Source organism: Chlorocebus sabaeus, chromosome 25, assembly GCF_047675955.1.
Source record: "Chlorocebus sabaeus isolate Y175 chromosome 25, mChlSab1.0.hap1, whole genome shotgun sequence".
NCBI lineage: Eukaryota > Metazoa > Chordata > Mammalia > Primates > Cercopithecidae > Chlorocebus > Chlorocebus sabaeus.
Genome location: NC_132928.1, coordinates 39,464,827 through 39,490,334, shown reverse-complemented (window position 1 = coordinate 39,490,334; position 25,508 = coordinate 39,464,827). Strand labels below are relative to the sequence as shown.

General features: G+C 32.2%; 1 protein-coding gene across 3 annotated transcripts in view; it reads right to left on the bottom strand.

The window, feature by feature from the left end:
* Nucleotides 1-25,508, bottom strand: part of BRINP3 (BMP/retinoic acid inducible neural specific 3) — a 395,286-nt gene that overhangs the window by 128,529 nt on the left and 241,249 nt on the right. For all 3 annotated transcript variants that reach the window (XM_007989133.3, XM_007989132.3, XM_007989129.3), the window contains exons 5-6: nt 18,282-18,387; nt 9,585-9,821 (exon numbers count right to left, since the gene is read on the bottom strand). In XM_007989133.3, the coding sequence (XP_007987324.3) occupies nt 9,585-9,821; nt 18,282-18,387 (343 nt within the window). The remainder of the gene's footprint in view (nt 1-9,584; nt 9,822-18,281; nt 18,388-25,508) is intronic.

Genomic DNA, 25,508 nt, shown 5'->3' with positions numbered 1-25,508 from the left:
TGCTACTTACGTTTAAGGGAGATTTCTTAAATTCAGATGAATATTCTCTTTTAATAAAACAGAAAATATAAATTGATTTTTTTTCTGTTTTAATAAAAATAACTTTCAGATATGTTATTTACTTGCATTTGTTTAATTTTTCACGTTACATTGAATCAACTTTTGAAAGTAACCTAAAACTCTACTCCAATTTCTATTGTCTATGTAAAGTATAACAGCATTTGAATTTCAAGCATGTAGATAAGAATAGACGAATTAGTATGTCTCGCACCTAAAAGTCAAGAATTCCCAGCAGAAACATGTAAATAGTGCACTTGCACATAATTCTGCTGCTTTCCCAACCATCAGGGAAACAAAATAAGCTGGTGCATTTCCTTACAATCATGGTACTTAGAATAAAGACCATCAACTTGTAAGAGCCTGTGAGTGGTGAGAATATTTTAGAATTATTTTCCCAATGTAATAGCTGCCTAATTACTTCTCACAATTTGTTTATCTCTATGAGGCAAAAAAAAAAAAAAAAAAAAAAAAGTTTCTCTCAACCAAAAGCTTTTCTCAAAACTCTTACATGGGCTCTTTCGTATATCTTACTAGTTTTAAAAGGAGTCCAATACAAATATAGTATTTTACCAATTGTTTAGTTCCAAGAAAAGTGAATGTGGTTTTACTGAAGATATAATTTATGAATAAAAGTTTGGGTTCATTATTTAACTATCTATATACTTAAATTAAAAATAATATAAATATTTTTCTATGACGAATCATTAAGTTTACAGCAAAGTAGGGCAACTTTTCAAGTGAAATATGAATCAGCTAAATACAATCGACCACTGATAACAGCAAATAATTCAATGTTGTAATTTTCAATATTAGAAATAGTTTCAGGGATACTATATCAGAAAATAGATTTATTCTGTAGATCAGTGTTTTCCCAATATTGACATAACTGAATCACTATGGCAAGAGCCTTTGGTTATAAATCTAAGATGAATAGTTCAAATGTGAGATAAGATTAAAAAGTCTGACTTTTGTTAGGACTGGCTTCTAATCAGTACTTCAAAATCCCTGGTCAATGAATGCTCCAGATCAAATATTTACCAATTCACTACAAATTTAAACATATAACATGTAGTGAACTTTGGAAATATTAATCTATTCAATTATTCTGTCATTATGTCCTTCAGATTATTTAGTTGCCAAAGTGTTTATTTTTTATTTTATTAAATTACATGAATATAGAAAAATATATATATTGTAAGTGCATAACTCAGAATTTTCAAAAACTGTATACACCATATAGTCAGACTGTAGATAAAGAAATAATAAATTTTTCATACCAAAAAAGCCTCTCAAACTCTCATTCATCACATCAGCCCTTATTTAGACAAAGGCATCATTGCCCTGATCTGTAATAGTACAGGTAAGCTTTGCTTGTTTTATGCTTAATATAAATGGAATTATATATGTGTCTTTAAGTCTGGCTTCTTTTGTTCAATGTGATATTTCAGAGATTTATTCATATTTTGGCTAGTCCATGCTTTCAAACTTTATACAACTCCATTGTGTAAATATACTACAATTTTAAAATCATTTTTAATTGATGTGTATTTTATTGTAATTTGAAGAATTATAATTGTATATGTTTATGTGGTAAAATTGGATATCATTATATATGCATATAATGAAGAATGATTAATTCAAGCTAATTAACATATCTACCACTTCAAATACTTATTTTTATGGTGAGGATATTTGAAATGTATTAGAAATATATTCTGTTAGCAATTTTGAGACATATATTTTTATTAACAATAGTCAACGTGCTACGCTATAGAACTCAAAACCTATTTCTTCTGTCTAACTGAAACTTGGTAACATTTGATGATCAGACCTCTTCATACCTCCCCTCCTCTTTCCAGTCCCTTCTATTCACCAATCTCTTCTTCCATTATTTTGGTTGTTTTTATGCTCTATTTTGATCAAATATATCTTAAGGGAGCCTACATTTACTAACTCTTCCTAAATCTATTTACCCTTTCATTGTGTAATTTGCGTAATTTCCAACAACAACAACAACAACAACATACTTTGTTGAAGCCATCATTGTGGTTTTTTTTTTTTTTTTTTATTGTCTGGAACATGTTTTGTCACCTTCACATAGTGCTGGGATAAACCCTTTGGGACCAATCCCATTCAGGACAGCCAGAGCTCTCAATATTTACAACGGCAATGCAAATAGGGGCTTCAGGCATAATTAAGAGCCAAAAATAAAGCAGTGATCTAGCAGCAAAGAATCAAGGAGCAAATATATTTAACTATAAATGAAACAAATTGGACAGATAAAACTAGAATTAATAATCAATCCTCCAATGCAATCCACAGAAATTTACTCATAAGAAACAAGAGCAAACAGGAAACCATGACCTCTTCAAAAACACAGAACAAAAATTGAGTGACTGACCCAAACAAGATGCTGATTTGTGAGCTCTCTGACCAAGAATTCAAAATAGCAGTTTTCAGGAAACCCAGTGATCTCCAAGACAACACAGAAAAGCAATTCTGAAATTTATTAGAGAAATTTAACAACGATATTAAAATAATAAAAAATCAAACAGAAATCATGGAATAGAGAAATACATTTCCTGAACGGAGTAATTCATTAGAGGGTCTCAAAAGCAAAATGGACCAAGCAGATAAAAGAATCAGTGAGTGAAAAGACTATTTGAAAATACATAGTCAAGGATGGGCATGGTGGCTCATGCCTGTAATCTCAGCACTTTTGGAGGCTGAGGTGGGTGGACCATGAGGTCAAGAGATCAAGATCATCCTGGTCAACATGGTGAATCCCTGTCTCTACTAAAAATACAAAAATTAGCTAGATGTGGTGGCAGATGCCCGTAGTCCCAGCTACTCAGGAAGCTGAGGCAGGAGAATCGCTTGAACCTGGGAGGTGGAGGTTGCAGTGAGCCAAGATCGCACCACTGCACTCCAGCCTGGGTGACAGAGTGAGACTCTGAAAAAAAAAAAAAAAAAAAAAAAAAGGAAATACACAGTCAGAGGAAAACAAACAAATGAAATAACATGAAAAGGAACAAAGACCACCTATATGACACGGAAAATTACCTCAAAAGACCAAATTGAAGAATTATTGGTATTCAAAAGTGACCTGAGCAAGATCAAGGAGTAGAAATTGTAGTTAAATAAATAATGAAAAACTTTCCAAAGCTTGAGAAATATTCAGGTATAGAAAGATCTGGGAATACTAGTCAGATTCAATCCCAATAAGACTACCTCCAAGGCATATAATAATCAAACTCCCAAAGATCAATGAAAAAGAGAGAATCCTAAAAGTAGCAAGAGAAAAGAAGCAAAAAGGATGAGTTCATGTCCTTTACAAGGACATGGGTGAAGCTGAAAACCATCATTCTCAGCTAACTATCATAAGATCAGAAAACCAACCACTGCATGTTCTCATGTGAGTTGAACAATGGACACAGAGAGGGGAACATCACACATTGGGGCCTGTCGCGGGGTGGGGGGCGTAGGGGAGGGTTAACATCAGGAGAAATACCTAATGTTGGTGATGGGTCGATGGGTGTAGCAAACCACTATGGCGTATGTATACATAAGTAACAAAATTACATGTTCCACACATGTAACCCTGAACTTAAAGTATAATTAAAAAAAAAAAAAAAAAAAAGAAGCAAATAACATAAAAGACATAAAAGGAGCTTCGATTTGTCTGGCAACAAACTTCTCAATGGCATTTTCAATGTGTTCAAAGAGAAAAAAATTGCAACTAAAAAATATTGTATTAGGCAAAGTCATACTTAAAACATGGAGAGATAAACTATTTCCCAAAGAAACAAAAACGGAGGAAATTTACCACAACCAGATTCATCTTACAAGAAATGATAAAGGAAGTTCTTCAATCTGAAAGTAAAAGCATACAAATATGCCAAAAAAAAAAAAAAAAAAAAAAAAGCTTTCAAGGCATAAATCCCACTGGTAAAATTAAGTACAAGGACAAACTCAGAATATTCTGTCACTTTAATTTTGGTATGCAATTCTCTCATAGCCTTATATGAAGCCCAAAAGTAAAGTCTATCAAAAACAATAATAGGCATAGCAACTTTTATAGAGATAGCATAAAAAATCTGTAAATGGAGGAATTCGAGACCAGTCTGGCCAACATAGTGAAACCCTGTCTCTACTAAAAACACAAAAATTAGTCGGGCGTGGTGGCGGATGCCTGTAATCCCAACTGCTTGGGTGGCTGAAGCTAGAGAAGCCCTTGAACACAGGAGGCAGAGGTTGCAGTGAGCCGAGATCGCGCCAGTGCACTCGAGCCTGGGCGACTGAGTAAGACTCCATCTCAAAAACAAACAAAAAACAAAAAGTAAACTGAGATAACTAAAAGTAAACATGTGGGTGAGTGGAGTTAAAGTGTAAAATTTTTTGTGTGCTTTTTGCCTTTGCTTGTTTCTGTTCTTATGTTTGTTATCCAAGGTAAGTTGTCATCTCTTTAGCACAACTTGTTATACCTATGAGACAATTTTTGTAAGCCTCATAACTTGAGATAAATTCATGGAAATGAAAAGTAACAAATTAAAACACACTACCAAAGAAAATCACTTAATCACAAAGTAAGAAGAGAGGAAGAGACTGAAACCAACCAGAAAACAAGCTACAAAATGGCAGTAGTGTGCACTTATTTATCAATAATAACACTGAATGTAAATGGTCTCACTTCCTCGATTATAATGTATACAGTGGTTGAATGAATAAAAAAGTAAAACCCAACTATATATTGCCTTCAAAAAATCCACTTAACCTAGAAAGACACACATAGACTGAAAGTGAAGGGGTGGAAAAATATACTCGATGCAACTGAAAAACAAAAGAGCAGGAGTAGCTATACCTATATCAGACAAAATAGATTAAAAATCTAAGATTTAAAAAGACATAGGAAATCAATAAAAAATGATAAAGGGGTCAATTCAGCAAGAAAATATAACAATTATCAATATTTTTATGCCCAACAACAGAGTTTCCTATAAGTATATAAAGCACACATTAGGAGAGCTAAAAATATACATAAGACTAAAATAAAATAACAGCAGTGGAATTTAAACACCCTAGTATCAGTAATGACCATATCATCCGACAGAAAATCAACAAAGAAAGAGCACAGTTAAACTATGCACTAGATCTAATAGGCCCTAAATGACAATTACAAAACATTTCACCCAACTGCTGCAGAATATACATTCTTTTCTTCAGTGCAGGGAACATTCTTCAGAACAGGTCATATCTTAAGCAACAAAAAAGTCTGAATAAATTAAAAAATAAAAATCTTATCAAGTAACTTTTCTGACCACAATGGAATAAAAACCACAGGTTGAAAACAAGAGGAACCTTGGAAAATACACAAACACATAGAAATTAAACATCCTACTAGACAGCTAATGGGTCAATTAAAAAAAAAAAAAGAAGGAAATTTAAAAAAACAAACAAACAAAAAAACAACAAATCAAAACTTCTGATACACAATAACATCTGTATCAAGAAGGATGTTTATAGTAATAAATGCCTAAATTAAGAGTATAAAGACTTCAAATAACCTAACAACGCACCTCAGCAAACTAGAAAAGCAAAAATAAACCAACTCCCAAATTAACAAAGTAATTAATAAAAATCACAGCAGATATGAATAAAATTGAGACCAAAAAAATACATAAGATCAACAAAAGGAAAAGTTGGATGTTTGAAAAGATATTAAAAAACCTTTAGCCAGGTTAAGAATAAAGGAAGAAGAAGCAAATAAATAAAATTAGAAATGAAAAAGGGAAATAAATGAAATCTATACTAGAAAAATACATAAGATCAATGATAGAAAAAGTTGGGTTTTTAAAAAGCTAATCAAAATTGACAAATCTTTTGTCTAAGAAAAAAAAAAGAGAAATGCCTAATTAAATAAAATCAGAAATGGAAAAGGAGACACAACAACTGAGAACCCAGAAGCACAAAGAATTGTTAGAGACTATGGTGAACAACTACACGCCAACAAATTGGAAAACTTGGAAGAAATGAATAAATTCCTGAACATATACAACTTACCAAGATTGAACCATGAAGAAATAAAAACAAAAAAATAACAAACCAATAATCAGTATGGCGATCAAAGAGATAACACAAAGTCTTCCACCAAAATGAAGCTCAGGATCAATGGTTTCACTGCTAACGCTACCAAAATTTAAAGAACCAATATCAGTTCTACCCAAACTCTCCAAAAATTTGGAAGGAAGGTAATACTCCAAACTCATTATATGAGGTCAGCATTACCCTGATACTAAAACCAGACAAAAACATGACAGGAAAGCAATAAGAACACTACAGGTCAATATCACTGATGAGCAGAGATGCAAAGATCATCAACAAAATACTAGCAAATCAAATTCAACAACACATTAACATGATCAAGCGAAATTCATCCCAGGGATGCAAAGATGGTTCAACACATGCAAATCAACAAACATGATATATCACATTAGCAGAATCAAGAACACAAACCATATCATTATTTCAATAGATGCCAAAAAAGCACTTGATAAAATTGAACAACACTTCATGATGAAAACTCTCATCAAAATGGGTACAGAGGCCGGGCGCGGTGGCTCAAGCCTGTAATCCCAGCGCTTTGGGAGGCCGAGACGGGCGGATCACGAGGTCAGGAGATCGAGACCATCCTGGCTAACCCGGTGAAACCCCGTCTCTAGTAAAAAATACAAAAAAATAGCCGGGCGAGGTGGCGAGCGTCTGTAGTCCCAGCTACTTGGGAGGCTGAGGCAGGAGAATGGCGTAAACCCGGGAGGCGGAGCTTGCAGTGAGCTGAGATCCGGCCACTGCACTCCAGCCTGGGCGACAGAGCGAGACTCTGTCTCAAAAAAAAAAAAAAAAAAAAAAAAAAAAAAAGGGTACAGAGAGAATACACCTCAAAATTTTGAAGGCTGTGTATGACAAATCCACAGTTAACACTTTGCTGAATGAGAAAAATAATCTTTTCTTTTGAGAAAGGCTTTTTCTTTAAGTACTGGAATAAGATAAGAATGCTTACTTTCATCACTTTTATTCAACATGACATGGGGAGTCCTCTAAAGAACAAGTAGGGAAAATAAATAAATAAAAAGCATAAAAATTAGAAAGAAAAAGTCAAATTAGCCTTGTTTGTAGATAACATAGTTTCATACCTAGAAAAAACACTGAATAAAAACAATGTTAAAACTGACAAAAACATTCAGTAAAGTTTCAGGATATAAAATAAACTACAGAAATCAACAAATAATCTGAAAAAACAAGAAAGCAACCTCATTTATTATGGCTACAACTATATAAAATACCTCAAAGCAATCAAGTCAAATAATGGAAAGATCTGTATAAGAAAAACTACGAAATTCTTATGAAAAAAGTACAAGAAAACACACATATAATGTAAAGATATTTCATACATGTGGATTGGAATACTTAATGTTGTTAAAATGACAATACTACCAAAGTAGTTTACAGATTCAGCACAATTCCCATTAAAACAGTGAAATTCTTCACAGAAATAGAAAAAAATAATCTAAAATATATGCAGAACAACAAAAGATACCCAAATAACTAAAGTAACCATGGACAAAAAAAAACAAAGCTAGAATTATCACACCATCTGACTTCAAAATTTACTACAAAGCTATAGCAATCAAAACAGCATAGTACTGGGATAAAAGCAGACACATAGACGAATGGAATAGAATAGAACACAGATAAATATCCACACATTTACAGGCAACTCAACTTTGACAAAAACTACACATACATTGGGAAAAAGAAAATCTTTTAAATAACTATTGCTGGAAAAACTGGATAATTTTATGCAGAAAAAAATCTATACCCCTATCTCTCACCACACACAAAACTCAAATAAGAATAAATTATAGACTTAAATCTAAAACTTAAAAATATAAAAGTAAAAAAGAAATTATTTAGGAAACACTATAGGACATTGGTCTGGGCAAATTTTTCTTTGTTTGTTTGTGAAACCTCAACATCACAGGCAACTGAAGCAAAAAAATAGACAAATGGAATTATATCAAGCTAAAAAGCCCCTGTACAGTAAACAATCAGCAAAGTGAAGAGATAACCCACAGAATGGGAGGAAATATTTGCAAACCATTCATCTGCCCAGGGATTAATAACCAGAATGTATAAGGAGCTCAAATAACTCAATAACTAAAACAAAATTTGAAAAACAAAAACTAATAACCCAATTGAAAACTGGGCAGAATATCTGAATACACATTTCTCATAAGAAAACATAAAGATGGCAAATAGGTACATGAAATAATGCTCAACATCACTAATTATCGGATAAATGCAAGTCAAAACTACAAAGAACTATCATCTCACCCAATTTAAAATGAGTTGTATTAAAAGACAGGCAATAACAGGTGCTGGTGAGGATGTAGAGAAAGGAGAACCGTCATGCACTATTGGTGGAAATATTAATTAGTAGCGCCACTAAGGAGAACTCTATGGAGTTTGCTCAAAAACCTAAAGTAGAACTACCATATTATTAATCTTACTATTGAATATATATCCAAAATAAAGGAAATCAGAATATTGAATATATGTCTGCACTCCCTTATTTATTGCAGTACTATTCCCAATAATCAAAATACGGATTCAATTTAACTGTCCGTCAGTGGATGAACAGATTAAGAGAATGTGGTACATATACACAATGGAATATTATTCAACCATAAAATAGAATGATATCTTGTCATTTGCAACAACATGGATGGAACAAGGGGCCTTTATATTAAGTGAAATAAGTCAATCACAGAAAGGCAAATGTCCTAACCCACATGTTCCCACTCATGTGGAAGCTAAACAAAGTAGATTTCGTGAAGATAGAGAGTAGAATGGCAGTTTCCAGAGGCCAGGAAGGGTAGTGGGGGTTGGGAGAAAATGAAGGGAAAAAAAAGAATATAAATGTACTTATTATGTGCGTTTAAAATGGTAAAGATAGTAAATTTTATATGTATGCTTTAACTAAGTAAAAATAAAACAATCATAACACAACTCACACAACACTGTAAAATTAAAATTTAGATAATTTCATTATAAAAATAAGTAAAGTGAAAATAAGTACTAATGAGAATTATGTTGAAGAAGGTATGGAACAAACCTTGTCTTCATTTTGCTGCACAAGAGAAACAGCAGCCACTAGAAAAGTAGTGAAAGACCCCAGAGGTATCAGATGATAACTTAAAAATTCTTGTACTGAGAAAAGCAAGAACTTTATTTATTAAGTGACTAATACACCAACTTAGGATCAGGCTAAACTCTAATGCCAATAGTATGTAGCGATACACAAAGCACCAGTTGGTAACCAGTAATCAAAGCAATGAAAATGACCATTTGAAAGAATAAAAAAATGAAAATCTTTCCAACTATGTAATAGTTTGTTGCAAAATAACAAATTACTCATTTCAATATATTTTTGTCAATATTTAAAAGTGTTAAAATACATGTCTTACCTGATTCCTCAAAGTCACTGTTGTAGGCTTTCCAGGTTTCAGTTATTCGAAGAAGATTCTCTTCCATGGCTTGAATATCCATGGAGGGGCAGTTGCATTCTGGAAATTTGGGACCACAGTGACACCAGCAGTCATTTTCCTTGCAGATAAACTCTCCCTCTGAATTGCAAGCAATGTAGCTCAAAGCTGCTTGTACAAAACGTTCCTGAAGATAGTCTGGGAGAAGTACTTGAAGCCCTTGAAGAACAAAGAAATTAAACAAATTTACTCAGTTAAAGAAAAAATTAAAATACTTACTTATAATATTCAATCAAAACAGTAGATAATTTAGTATATTAAATTTTGAATTATGTGTCTTTAAACTATCAGAAAAATATCTGAGTCTATATACTGCAAATATTTATAACTCTTTCAACATATTCTGACTGCATGAATAATGAAACTTCTGAAATAGAGATGACTAATCATGGAGATGACTGAAAATTCAGACTATTTGATGTAATTTATCACAATATTTGGTTATTTTTACATAATATAGATGGAGCCTATCTTTCTAAACCTTTGAAAATGCACGTATGCATTTATTTTCTACCAGTTGATTTCAAATTGTTTTGAAATATTTTTTAAATATTTCAATTGTTTTAAATATTTTCATTTTGCTTGCACTAGACTATCAGCCCACATCAATGTAAATATCACATAATGGGTTGTGCCATTGGTAAAATACATATTGAATGTTGATGGTAAGGCTTATCTCATGCCATTAGCAACAAATAAGTTATATAATTCTGTTTTCCAAGAATGAGTACTAAAAATGGACAGGAGTCAGATGGACTGTTTTAGCTATTTCACAGTTTATTTGTTTGCCATGTATAGACAGCCCTAGTGGCATAGCTCGTTAGTTTGCTAGAAATATGTTTAGTAAAGTTGCTCTCTCTTAAAAAAACTCTCCAAAATATTGTAAAATTAAGATTTTGGGTTTTCTCAGGGTGTAACATTTATGATATTTCAAAAAGGTAGTTTTTCATTATTTCTGGCTACTTAACAAAACTTAAATACTAAATATTTAAACAAATAAGCAGGTAAAAATAAATACAAAGCTAAGGAAAAATCTGGTAATAGCAAATTGTTACTTACCAGAAATTGAACTTTTATAGCTTTACATGTTTTCTGTTTAACAAAATAAATCAATTTTGACCCTTGACTATTATCTTAGAGGTTGATTTAATAAAAATCATAGATTAACATTTAGAAAAATAATTAATTTACAAATATCTTGACAAATTGCAAAATTTATTTTGCAAATTGTTGGAAAAAGTACTCTTAGAACTTCTATATTCGATTTTGTATTAATTTTCATTTCACCTGGAATATATATTTATTGAACACTCTCGTTTTGAAGAAAATTGCCAGGTAAGATACAAAAGTGAAGATGACCGAGAAATTTATCTGTCACAGAGATATTTGCAGTATATTTAAGAAAAATAAAAAAAGATTCAACTATATAAGATACATGTGATTCAATTAATGTAATTAATTGGCTAAGCAATTATATTAAGTTCAAAAAGTAAGAAAACTTTTTATTAAAAAGTTAGGCATTGAACAATATTTGACAGATGTAGAGTTTTCAATATTGAGTGATTGTGGTGAAGAGTGATACATAAACAACATCATACACATAAAAAGCTGGGGTATATATTAAAATATTTCGGAAATGAAAGTAGTAATATTGTTTTGTTGCACATGGTTTATAAGAATACAATGAAAGAGGTGCTTACACACATAAATGAGGAGAACTGGGAGTCGTGTTGTTGGGATTTGGGATTCCTGTATCAGGGAATACAGAATTAATTCATTTAGATTTAAATTTATCTTACCTTGTGGGATACTAAGAGTGGTACTTATTTGGAGGTATAAGACAAAGAAATATACTTGAATTGACTAATTTTTAAGATTAGATTTAATATCTTTTTTTTTTTTTTTTTTTGAGACGGAGTCTCGCTCTGTCGCCCAGGCTGGAGTGCAGTGGCCGGATCTCAGCTCACTGCAAGCTCCGCCTCCCGGGTTTACACCATTCTCCTGCCTCAGCCTCCCAAGTAGCTGGGACTACAGGCGCCCGCCACTTCGCCCGGCTAGTTTTTTTGTATTTTTTAGTAGAGATGGGGTTTCACCGCATTAGGCAGGATGGTCTCCATCTCCTGACCTCGTGATCCACCCATCTCGGCCTCCCAAAGTGCTGGGATTACAGGCTTGAGCCAAGGCGCCTGGCCTAGATTTAATATCTTTAAGAAGATTGAAAATATCCAAGCTAGGGAAAGCAATTAAGGTAATAGAGGAATAATGAGAATCTGCTAAATAGTACTTTATTTGATCTAAGGCAAATAAAAAGTATTAAAATACTTAAGAGGCATAAAATGACACTATCAGAAATTTTCTTAATCGTCTAGTCTTATGGTTTACCAAATTACTGCACATTTTAGATACACCTAGTGATTTATTTTTCTGAAAATTTTAAGTGCTAAAAACAATTTGAATAATTCAGAGTCTTTGCTCAAGGAACTCAGGAATCAGTATATATTTATTAAAAGACCTAAGGTAACAGTAATTGAGAGTGGACTACAAACTTGTAAACTACTGATCTATTTTAATCTAAATTACACACAAAAAAATCAAAGAAGTCACGTACCATTTTCATAGTCATAAAGCACATCTTTGCATTACAACTTTGAATATGTAACATGGTAGTGCTTTTGGAGAAATACAGAATGCAGGAGATGTAATTTGGGGAGGAAAAATTGGTGGCAAGAAATGGTGAGTTCCGTTTTAGAAACACAAATATTCCTGCTATGATGATACATACATACACTGCTAAAAGAAGGAAACTCACATTCTGAAAAATCATTCTAAAATCAAAGAGTTTTGAGAAAAGAGGCTTAAGGACGCGTAGCTCAGAACACTTGAATTTTATGACCAGACCACCAATATGAACTAGTTGGTTCCGAGAGAGATAGCTTGTCCTGCTCTGACAAACAACTCAAGAGTGGTTCAGGGTTGGCCATGAAATTTTCTTTTTCTTTTTCTTTTTTTTTTTTCTGTAACGTACAGAAACAAGAAAGCAGGAATACTGACAGCACTGTAGAGCAGGTCCACCTGGTACTGGAACAACGCTTAACAAAGCTTCGTTTTGAACCTATGGGCTCCCTGTAAAAGCCAGGATGTGAGGGCAACTGCTACAAGCTGAAAACCACAGAGTAAAAATATGAATGTTTCCGGTGTGAAAAGACTAGTTTGTTTTCAATCCACCTTCTCACTAGAGCCAACTAGGAAATCTAGGTAAAGTATTAAAAATAATCTGTCTGAAGAGATAACAAGGACAAAAACGAAGTGAGAATTTCTGGGGTTAACCTGGAAAGAAGGAAATTCCGCAGGCAGAGTGAGCCCAATTTGGGTTATATGGTTTGGCTCTGTGTCTGCAACAAAATCTCACCTTGAATTGCAATAATCCCCACGTGTCGCGGGAGGGACCCAGTGGGAGGTAATAGAAATCATGGAGGAAGGTTTTCGCATGATAGTTAGTAAGTCTCAGAAGATCTGATGGTTTTATAAATGGGGCCTCCCCTGCACACACCCTCTCTTGCCTGCCACCATATAAGATGTGACTTTGCTCCTCCTTGCCTCTGTCTTGATTGTGAGGCCTCCTTGGCCGTGTGGAACTGTGAGTCAATTAAACCTCTTGTCTTTATAAATTACCCAGTCTCAAGTACATCTTTATTAGCAACATAAGAACAGACTAATGTATTGGGCATATCTTTTCAATTAGAATTCTGCCCAGAACAAAGTACAAATTGACATTTATACCAACCATGACAGAGACAGTAACTTCATCAGGATTTAGTTACTAGATGAGCTACATAACCAAAGAGTAAAGAAAAACAAAACGAAACACACACAGACACACACACACACACACACACACACTAGCTTTCACCAGATCTGAAGTATAGTTCCAATTGGCATATTTCAAAATGAATTAAAATAGCATTGAAACAAAACTAAATTTTCTCTGAAGAAAATGCACCATCAATAATTTTAAGATATTTGTATAAGCTTTCATGCACAACAGAATTCAATAAAATATGATGAACATATAAAAAGACATGGGATGGTATAGAGGTTATCAAACAAGAATGATAAATTAATTTCAATCACATGATCAAAAATTTAATAACAAAACAGACAATATGGCAAGGAACCAGAAATCATAAAGAAAAATCAAGTGGCTATTTTACAAATAAAAATGCATAATTTGAAATTAAGAACCAATGGATAGCTTTAACAGCAGCATAGACATTTAAGAGATAATTCGTGAACTGAAATATGTCAGAAGAATATGTTTAAAAGGAATAAAAGGGCAAAAAGATATAAAATACAGAAAATAGCATAAAAGATTTGTGTTATGATGGAAGGGCCTAAACCACATTTAATTATAACCCAGAATGAGAGGAAAGAAAGGAAATAAAAGATATTTGTTAAACAAATATAAAACAATATTAGAAAATTGATGAGGAACATAAAAAATTGTAAATTAATTTACAGCATATCAGCATATGTTATGGCAAGACAAACAGCTAAGTAAAAATGACCAGCTAGTCAATGTTCTTCAATGCCATTTTGCTCATGAACTACCTTAAATAGTTTTGAAAACATAAACACTACTTTGGACATGAGTAAGCTCTTGTTTAAAATTTCCATCATACATAAAAGAGGCCCAAAGTTGGTAAACTCTGTGGTATTATTAATATGTATATTTTACAACAAAAATATTACACTGAAATATGTACAAATGAAATACAATTCCTGTTGATTTGGTAACTAATACATATTTTTAAAATAACATTTGCACAAGATATACAAATATAAAAATAAAATTTGTATATATGTATGTATAGTGTGTGTATAGACATATGTTTGTGTGAATTATGAGCATTTTAGTAATGATCTTTTTCATACATCTGCTCTTCAAGTGGAAAAAGAATTGTTCTTGAAATAAAATTATTCACAAACTCACACACACACGCACACACACATATCTCTTTCCTCCTTCAAGTCATTATTTCATTCTATTATCCCTAAATATTTTTATTCAAATACAATAAATTTCATTAATCAATGTCTTTTCTTAATCATAGTCATACTTATCTTTTATAAAAGTAAATAGCTTGAAATGTATATATGTATACATATATTTACTGAAAATTTAAATAATATGAAATATCATATAGTATAATGTATGCTATATATAATTTCTTGATAATGAAAAATTTAAAAATATTTCTGACATTATTATAACTATCACATGTAATATGCAATTCAATAGAAGTACACTTATTATAAGTATGAAGAAATATTTTTTTAAAGCAAATATAATCAGTTTTTTGAAAATACATGACTTGAATGACTGAATAGGACTTTTGTTGATTGGTTTATGCACTTTTTGGCTAGAGTGACCCTTCCTTCAGTGTAAATGATTATCCGTCTTCATTTTTATGTATGTAAGCACTGAGAAAATGTGTTTCAATAAATTAACAAATATTAACAAAAAGAGTTTTATGAAGCAGCATCATTCAATTTTTATTGTAAGCCAAAACACTTATGAACCATCATTAAAAATTACATTTAATCATTCACCTGAAAATAGCCTAGTCCTGTCAAATACATTTAAATAAAATATTGGGAACTAACCAATTTGGAAAAGTGTTTGTAATTCAGTTCTATAAATTATTCATTTTCTCAAGGTCTGGAAATTTTACCAAAAAATTACTACCAAAATTTAATAAATGACTTTTAATTATTCTGGTTACATTTTCACTCAAAGGCACCTTGTTTGATGTGTTATACTCATAAGCAGTTGAAAATTTTCAATATTAGAAATTTCAAAATATATTTCAATATGTATTTGCCAATATTTTCTTATAACTACTTTTTATTATCTACCTTAAATATATTTTCATCACTAAATTGAAGTTGTAGCTATGGCTTTTTAAATTTTTGAAAAACACCTGCTCTGTAGTCTTATCAGCAAAATGAGATCTCAAAGTCCATCTTTTATATCTCTAATTTTTTAAAAAATACTGATTCATATACTGATGGTTAAAATCATAGCGTTCTGTTCTGAATTCATTGTCTAATCCAGTTGACTTCAAAAATTATTGGTGCTTTATTTGCTTTGCTTAGATACAATTCCACTTCAGGAACAATTCTTTTTCTACTGAAAGAGGAGAGTTTCAGAAGAAGGTCTTTATTAAAAAACTGTGATAATTTCAGGATTATTTCAATAATGTATCTAAATTCAGAATATTCCAAAATGGGACAAACACTCTGATCCTAAAACTTCATCTTGTACTTAGAAACAAAACACAACACACAAGCAACTATCTATATTTATTTACCATCTATATCTATATCCATCCATTTATCAGACCAAATATCTAAATAGCTAACTCCAAAAGACATGAAGATCTCTGTTGCTACCTTAATAAAATATTCTTCAGTGATACTAGTATTTTCAATTGCCATATACGGTGACACAGAAATATCTATACCCTTCAAAGGAATGCACCATGGTTACTTTGATCCAGAGTTAACAAATTGTTCGCATTAGTTTACAAGGTAGATGAGGGCTAGTACAAAGGAGAGGTTTAAAAGATGAGTCAACATTATACTTGGATTGTAAATAACAATTAAATTTAAGAAAGAGTGCATGAAATACTGAGGGTCTTGAAATTGACTTCCTAATATTATTTTCAGAAAGGACTTTCTACTCATAGGTGTATAAATTAAGTTTTAATAGACAATTAAAAATATAGACATGGAAAACAGAAAAAAAAGTGAAAGAGATGGAGGTTTCTGAGTTACTCACATTAGTTGAAGATAATAGAAATAATAATTATACAAAAGAGAAATGTTGCTTCATTTATTCCTTGTGCTAATTATTTTTCTAGACAGAGGGGACTGAGGGTTTTAAAAAACAATTTAATATTTTGAAAACTGAACACAGTAATTCAGACAAAAATCAACAAATCTTGTTAATAAATAATTTTTATAACAAACTGATTGAAGTAGTCATACTAATTGTTATAAATGGGTTGTCATTTTTATTGTAATTCATATTCTGATAGAAAGTTAATCCATATATTAAAAAGGAGTAAGCAGTAGAGAATTGTAGGAAATATTGATGGACAACATTTTTATTTAAATTAGAGAAAATGTTTTAATAAATATAAATCTATAATTGATATTGATAAATTGAATAACATTCAAATTGTTAAAGTATTTAAGAACTTTGTACTTTTAATACAACTCAAAATAAAAGGCATTCATTCACTATTTAGGATAAATTTAAACAATTCAATGCTGTTACATTTTTCTTTTAATTAATTATTATTTTTTAAATGTTTTAGAGACAGAGTCTCAGTGTCACCCAGGCTGGAGTAACATGATATTGTAGTGTCTGGACAGTGATGTGAAGCACGGAAAGTGATGTCTATCCAGGCTGGAGTGGCCGTGGAGTGCGGTGGTGTGGTCATAGCTCACTGCAACCTTGCACGCAGGTGCAGCAATCCTCCTGCCTCAGCCTCCTGAGTAGCTGGGATTGCAGGCCTGCAACACCAACTCCCAGCTAATATTTTTCTCTTTTACGTCTCACTATGTTGCCCGGGCTGGTCTTGAACTCCTGGTTTCAAGTGATCGTCCAGCCTCAGCCTCCCAAAGGGCTATGATTGCAAGCATAAGCCAACATGCGGGGACACTGATACATTTTTCAAGATTGCAAAGTTAAGGGAAAAGGTGGTAGGATTTCTGAAACTTTTAAGCATTTTTATGCAAAACTGAATAATGTAAATATTCAGCTCTAATTTATGCAATTGAAAAAAGGCATACTAGAGAAGAACAACTCAAAATTACCTCTTTGATCAGTCAACTTAATTCTGACAAAAAGTGTCATCACAAAGACTTTTCTGAACTTGTTCAACTAGAGGTGTTTAAACGTGTGTATTCATAACCTGTTCCTGCCTATAAGAATGAACATGTACACATACCTATTGTATTTTTTAAAGTGCTTATGAATAAAATACTCTCCACTGAATATCCAAAATATGTAGTCATAGAAAATAGCAAATTATTTTTATAAAATCTAACTTTAAAATGGAAATCATATGAATGTAAATATTTTGTTAATATATCCTTAAGTACATTTCTATTTACCAGAAGAAAAATACAGTCTTGACTGCCACATTAGGTTAAATATAAAATGTCAACAGTTCATTTTACACCATGCATAAATATGGTTACAACTTTCACAGGAATCTTTAAGTAAAAAGTCAAAGTTGAGGCAAGCATATGAAGAAACTGTTACATAATGACACAATGATTACTATATGTAAGAAAAATATTATTAGGACAGATTTTCAATTGCTATATGTTACTTAATTTGAGAAAAAAAGAGAATTTTGATATTTTATTCATATGGTCTAGAATTTCATATTTTCTTGTATCAGTTAAATTATGACATCATCCTTTAATGAGAGTTTTTAATAGCCTGTACGTATATGCAGCTTATTTTAAAAAATGGAAAATAAATCATGATAGGATAATTGTTATCCAGGCTTGTAGAGATTTAATGAAATTTTACCTACATACCTTGCAACTGAATCTTATTCTCAGGACTCTGAACCAGAACAGAACTGACAGAATCTAGGTTGTCATAGTTACTGCAGCCAAGAGGACCAGTCCGTGTTTCTGTTACCTGGCAAACAAAACATCAACTTCATTATCTAAATCAGACTTTACAATGTCCTTTTGGTTCATTGTAGTTGTCACACACTAATATTATATGTTTGACAGTAAATATCACCGAAAGTCCAGGACCTCATACACACCAGCAATACCCACACCTAAACATAGCGCAAAGCAGTAACTCCCTTTGTCTTTAACTCATTTCTTTCCTTTGGTTGGGTATAAATATTCCAAGAAAATAATGCATGCCATCTTTGTTCAAAAGCGCAACTCATAAAGTCACTGATTTCACCCAAGATATAAAAAAGGCCCACTCCTTATGGAAGAGACCAAGTTCTGACTTATATGAGAGTTGTTTGTGTTTGTTTTTACTCAATAGATCAGAGCCATCCGCCAGGCTACGCTCTCAAAACTGATTTTATTATTTTCTTTTACCTAAAAATCTATATTTTTCCCATTTTTATGTTGGCATGAAATTCTTAACTCTCTGCCTTCCATCTGGCCCAGTTCTTTCCAATATGCCGGTATCTCCCTGTTCAGTTTGACATTCATTCTAGGCCTTTGATCATACAACATCCTCCACGCCCACCCCACTTGGATTAGAAACTTCTCCTTTCTCAACTTTGACTAATCAGTTTTATCTATCCTCAAAATTAAGCTCATGTTCAAACATTTACACAAAGTATTCCTTGATGATTCTATCTGTGTTATTTTACCATTTCCATCCAATTTTGGTCTGCAGCTCACAGATTTAGTACTTAAATATGTATTCTCATATGTGGACTGATTTTTTCATGGATGTCTTGGGAGGGATAGTATCAGGAGATGAGGAGACTAAATTTAATGAATTATAGGAGGTTGAAAATTTATACTTAAGATTTAATCCTGAAGATTTAAAACTATTTAAAGCAGAACAATATTGTCAGAACCTTTGTATTTTCAATAAGATATTCTTTATTAATAACCAGACTGGTCTTTGCAAAATACAATTTAGATCACTTCGTTCCACTGTTTACAATCATTTAATGGTTTCCCATTCTTATTCAGGGTATGACTTAGAGTCTTTTATAGGACTAGGAAGACACCATATTACCCAGCTCCCTGTTACCTCCCTAAATCTGTCTCCTCTCTTATTTATTCTGACTTGCTGTATCTCAAACATACATACTGATTACATTATGCAGATGCCTTGGGGTATTTGACTTGTTGTTCTAGTACCTGGAATGTTCTTCCTCAAACTATTTTCTAGCTAATCCTTCACTTCCTTCCAATTTTTGCTCAAATCTCATTCTCTTGGGACTACTTGGACTAACCTATTTAAAGTGAATACCCCAAACTCTTCCAACATTTTCTTTTTTATTTCTTACATTGTTCTACCTTTTTCACAGTAGACATCAGCTCACAAAATGCTGTACAATTTACATTTTTTATGATTACTGTTGACACCTCTCACTAGAATGAGAGCTCCACATTCTAAAAGTGTAGGAGATTTTGTCTATTTTGTTCACTCACATATCCATAGAACATATTAAGTTCTTGCATCAGCCCAGGGGTATTGATTAAGAGAAAGGTATTGATTAAGAGGAGGCAACATAAGGAAAAACTTCGTACTATGGAGCAGGAAAGACATTAAGGCCATCATGAAGATGATGAAAGCCTAAAGTAAATAGTGACAATAAACTTTATCTGAAGAAGTTCAATTGTAAAAAACAAGACATAACAAGGTTATGAAATGACATTATGAAACACTGAAAATGTTCACTGGTACAGAGAAAGGCCACTGAGGCTTCCAGTATTAGTGATAACATTAAAAACATGAAGCTAAGAAGCCCACTGTGGAGGGCATTTAAGGGAGCTCAGTTTTGAACATGTTTACTCTCTTTGGTGAAAATATTTAGTAGGAGTGGCAACACAGGTTTATATCTTAGAAGTTATGTCAACGATGGGACTACTAATTTGGAAGTCATCAACTTAGAGGCGATAATCAATGATGGATACAGATACATTAACTCAAATGCATTGAGTGCATGTTTGTGTCATGATAACTCTATTATATTTTCTAAATGATAAGTCCTTCAGGGTAACCAAGATTAACTATGTGTACATAGCCAGAGTTGACAATGTAGTTTATCATGGGCAAAACATTACTTTTTCCTTAACATTACAAAAACTTTGAATTATTCTCCAGTTACTCTTCCCCACTGATGATAGTGAATAGAACTTATTTTGTTTAGAGAAATAATTTATAGTGTTGATATATGTATGTATAATTAATATTTAAGTATAAATTAGTAACAACCTAAGGGCAAAGGGAAAAATAAAAGCATCAAAGATAATACTTAGGGTATAAGGTAATTTAAATTTTTATTTTCTCCTATCATGTGGTTTCACTATTGCCAACCAACACATATCACACAAATATAAACACACACCCATGCTTGCCTTTTTTATAAAGTTTTCCAAGTAAAGTTGGCATTAAGTTCATACTCATTGACATATGTGATCTTGGAAAAGGGAAGGCAAAATCCTCTAACACTTCATCCTTGAAAGAAGGTAAATAATATTACCCCATTACAGAGAGTCTCTTATATTCACCTACTCTGTTGTTGAGAATACATGTGAGACAATTAAATAATAGATATACATTTTGAGAATATTTGAATATCTCTATCTTTATATATTGCTCTACTTTCTCATCTTTCATAATATGTCGTCATATAAATTTAGCGTATCATACTTACAGTTTTATTTTGTTCTCTATCCTTCACATCTGAATTCACTGATCACTATCTGGGTTAACATAAAATTTTACAAACTCTAGCACTTTGTATGAAATAAATCTATCTTTAAATTGTATTCCATTTAAGGACTCCATATGCCTTACCAATGCCAGCATTAGTAAATGTACCCATACTTATTTAATTTTTTACAATAATAATAAAATAAATAAAAATGGAAAGAAAAAATAAAAATAAATTTACTACAGAGATGCTAACTGTGCCAAAACACAGAATAGCAGTTTACTTGTTTGTTCCAACCCATCATTTTTAATAATAAAAGTAGCAAATTCCCATGATGGAAATTTAAGCAATGAAACAAAATACTTAGCCAGAGGAGCAACTGCCATTTTTTTTCTACTTTTATGATTCCCCTAGCCTTTTACCAGACATGAAAATGGTTGAGACTAGGAGTAATTGCGCTTCAAGACTATTTGTTATTTGCAGCACCCAAATATCATGGCCTTTACCTTTTCACAGTGTATTTCTCATGAATTATTTTATTTATTTCCTAGTTACATTAGGTTATATCGAAGTAACTTCTGAGTAATTTTATCAGCCATCGATTATGAAGATAAAACACTGGAATACTGATAAGTACAATTAGCTCTTTTACAATCGAGTTATGCCCAAAGAGGCATAATCTAAGACTTTCCATCTGAAATCAATTTTCTCTTCTAGAGACCTACATCTCATCTGGATAACTACAAAATGAATGTTAATATTTAAGAGGAGATTTTACCTATCCTATATTGTAACAAGAAAAGCACATCTGAAATAACAGGAACTGAGGTGGGGGAGTAGTGAAATTTGTTATTGATACCTGCATCCTGACAAACTGCTATACCAGTTATTTCCTTTTACACATTTTGCCCCTGTTCACATTAGATATACTCTATCATACTGTCCACTTCGGCTGTCTCCTTTTCCAGAAATAAATTTTTCTATTTTTTGATCATTCAAAACACTTTGGGTTGAGAAGGTAGAAACTATACTAGATAATATCAACTATATTAGACTCATATTGAATTTCTGATATCTTAACATTTAATATAAGAATTGATACTTATTTTTAAAATAGAAATAAAGATTTAATCTTACATAATTAGTACTAAAATTTATTCACTGCATAATTTCCTTGTTTTTAAAAATATTGATTAACATAGTTGTGATTCATATATACCACAAAATGTTTATATCTAGAATATATAAATAAATTATACAAACTAATAATAATATGGCAAGAGCAACACTGAAAACACACTTGATAACAAAGATATCTAAACATCAGTCATTTTGAAATAGTTTTCAACTTTATTATCAAAGGGCTGGAAATTAAAACATAGAAACTACTGTCCATTCACCAGAAAGTCTTATAAGCGTAAGAAGCTAGACAATGCCAAGTGGTGACAATACAGTGGAGAAACTGGAATTCTCGTACGCTTCTGCTGGGAGTGTAAACTCGTACAATCACTTTAGAAAATTCCTTGAAAGTATCTACATAATAGACATAGGCACATGATATGAGCTAGATACACAGTCAACAAAAATGTGAACATGTATGTACAAAAGGCACTTTCAAAGAGGTTCGTATCAATTATTCTTAGTAACTCCAAACAGAAACATATTACATTAGTGTATTAGTCCATTTTCATACTGGTATAAAGATACTACCAGAGACTAGGTAATTTATAAAGGAAAGAAGTTTAATCGACTTGTAGTTCCACATGGCTGGGGAGGCCTTAGACACTTAAGATCACGGCTAAAGTCAGAAGGTGAAGGGGAGCAAGATATGTCTTACATGGTGGCAGGCGAAAGAGAGCGAGGAAGTGACACACTTTTAAAACCACCAGCTCTCCTGAGAACTTACTATCAGGAGAACAGTTTGGGGGAAACCACACCCATGATCCAATCACCTCCCACCGGTCCCTCCCTCAACATGTGGGGATTACATTTTGAGATGAGATTTGGGTGAAACAACAGAGCCAAACCACATCAAGTGGCAATCAGTAATACAATGTGGAAGTAAATAGAAGATTTGAATACTGTACTACAGTAAGAATAAATTTTTATGTACACTGTCCACAGAATACTGAACATGAGCAAATCTCACAAACATAATGTTGAAGGAACATTATATAAATGTTTCAATATTTTAACACTAGAAGTTTATTTTGCCTAATTTTGAACTTCCATTAATATATAGCTCAAAATTGGGTAAAATAAACTTTTAGTGTTAGAATACAGGATGGTGGTCACCCTTTGGATATAGGAATGATAGTAAGAGGGCGTTAGGAGTAATACTTATGATCTAGTAATGTCCTATTTTTTAGACTAGGCCATGGTTGCTGAAATGTTTTCAAATTTGAACACTTTATGTACTTCGCTGTATAAATGTTATTTTATTTTACCCCTAACATTTGCTAACAGTAATTGGTTAATATTAATTTTCCTTGTAAATTATATCAAGGAAGGTACCACATCATCTACATCTATATCTACATATATACGGATATCTAGACATCTATCTACTTACCTATCTGTTTTAAGCAATCATCCATGCGTATGTACTACAACGCAAGTTTGGATTTTCATACTTATATCCTTTCAAATGTATAATTATTCTAATATGGTTTGGCAAAAACAAAATGCTGAAATCTGACACTGTGAAAGATTATGAAAAACAAACTACTTCTTTCAATTACTAATATGAGTTTATTTTAAAATCCAATACAATCTATTTTTAATCATTTTAGTGTATGTCTCATATTTATTTTGTTTTATTTCAAGGCTACAATTGCCACTGTTCTATAATTGAAGACATACAGATGATAAATTAACTTTCGACCAGGAACTAACAGGTTAATATCCATATTTCATTTTTATTTTATAAGTACCTACTATTCCAAACAATATATTTACCTAGTATGAAAAAAAAATAGTTTTTTTCTTGTAAGTTCACCTCTAAATAGCAATAAAAAGGATGAATAAATAAGCAGTTTATTTTAAATATTCAATTATGATAATTTCTATGCAGGTTTCCTTTGCCTATAGAAATACTTTTTAGAGTATTTGCAAATGAATCATTATACTTAATAACACAAAAGTTTGTTAAATTTATATATTTATATTCAAATCACAAATCCTAGTGAATACAGGGGTATCAGAAAAAGACCTCATAGGTTTACTTGCAAATAATGTTTGAAGCAAAATTATTTTTGTTTTAAACAATTTGTTTTAAACAGTTGTTTAAACAAAAGCAAAAGCACTGTTTCCCCAGAGTTAAAAATTATCTGAGGAGTAGGTATACGAAGAATTGGGTATTAAAACTCTCAAGAGGGGCTGGGTGCGGTTGCTCAAGCATGTAATCACAGCACTTTGGGAGGCCAAGGAGGGTGTATCATCTGCGGTCAGGAGTTCGAGACCATCCTGACCAACACGGTGAAACTCCATCTCTACTAAAAATACAAAAAAATTAGACAGGTGTGGTGGTGGGCACCTGTAATCCCAGCTACTCTGGAGACTGAGGCAGTAGAATTGCTTGAACCTGGGAGGCGGAGATTACAGTGAGCTGAGATCGCTCCATTGCACTCCAGCCTGGGCAATAAGAGTGAAACTCCGTCTCAAACAACAACAACAACAACAACAGCAACAGCAACAACAACAACAAAACCTGAAGGTATTCTCCAAGATAGCTTGAATTTATTTTATTTTACCCCAAAGTTTCCATTATGTTTCATTATGCCAATCATAAAATTACAGGGCACTAATTTATTTCTATTATCTCCCTTAATTAACTATAAACTCTCTATGCATAATTATACACAGTACTGGGCACATGGTAGAAATTAAAAATTTTTGGATTAAATTGGTGGATAAATATTTTATTTTTAGTTAGAAAGATTTATTACAAAATAAAATTTATTGAAGTTTTTGGGAATCTCTTGAAGGAAATGTAGAAGAGCTGAAATATCTAAAATTTTACAGCTATCAGAACTTTGAAATCATTTAGTCTCACCATCTCATTATATAAAAGAGATACTGTATCTGGAGCCAGGGATGCTATCAAGCTACTTCAGGATCATATGCATGAAATGAGAGCTAGAACTGGGACTTAGACCGCCTGACTCACAAATCAACTATCCATTCTAAGCATCACACTGGCTTTCCAAGCTTTATAGTTATCAAGTTTTGGAAAGTTTGCTTGGCTTAATCAATGTAATTAATTCTCTCTCTCTCTCTTTCTCTCTGGCAGTAAAGTTACAATAAAACACAATTTAATTGGTCTAGATTGATGTAGAAGTCAATTACAATGGTGTAGTATATTGGGTCATTCATGAACAAAAAATATTGC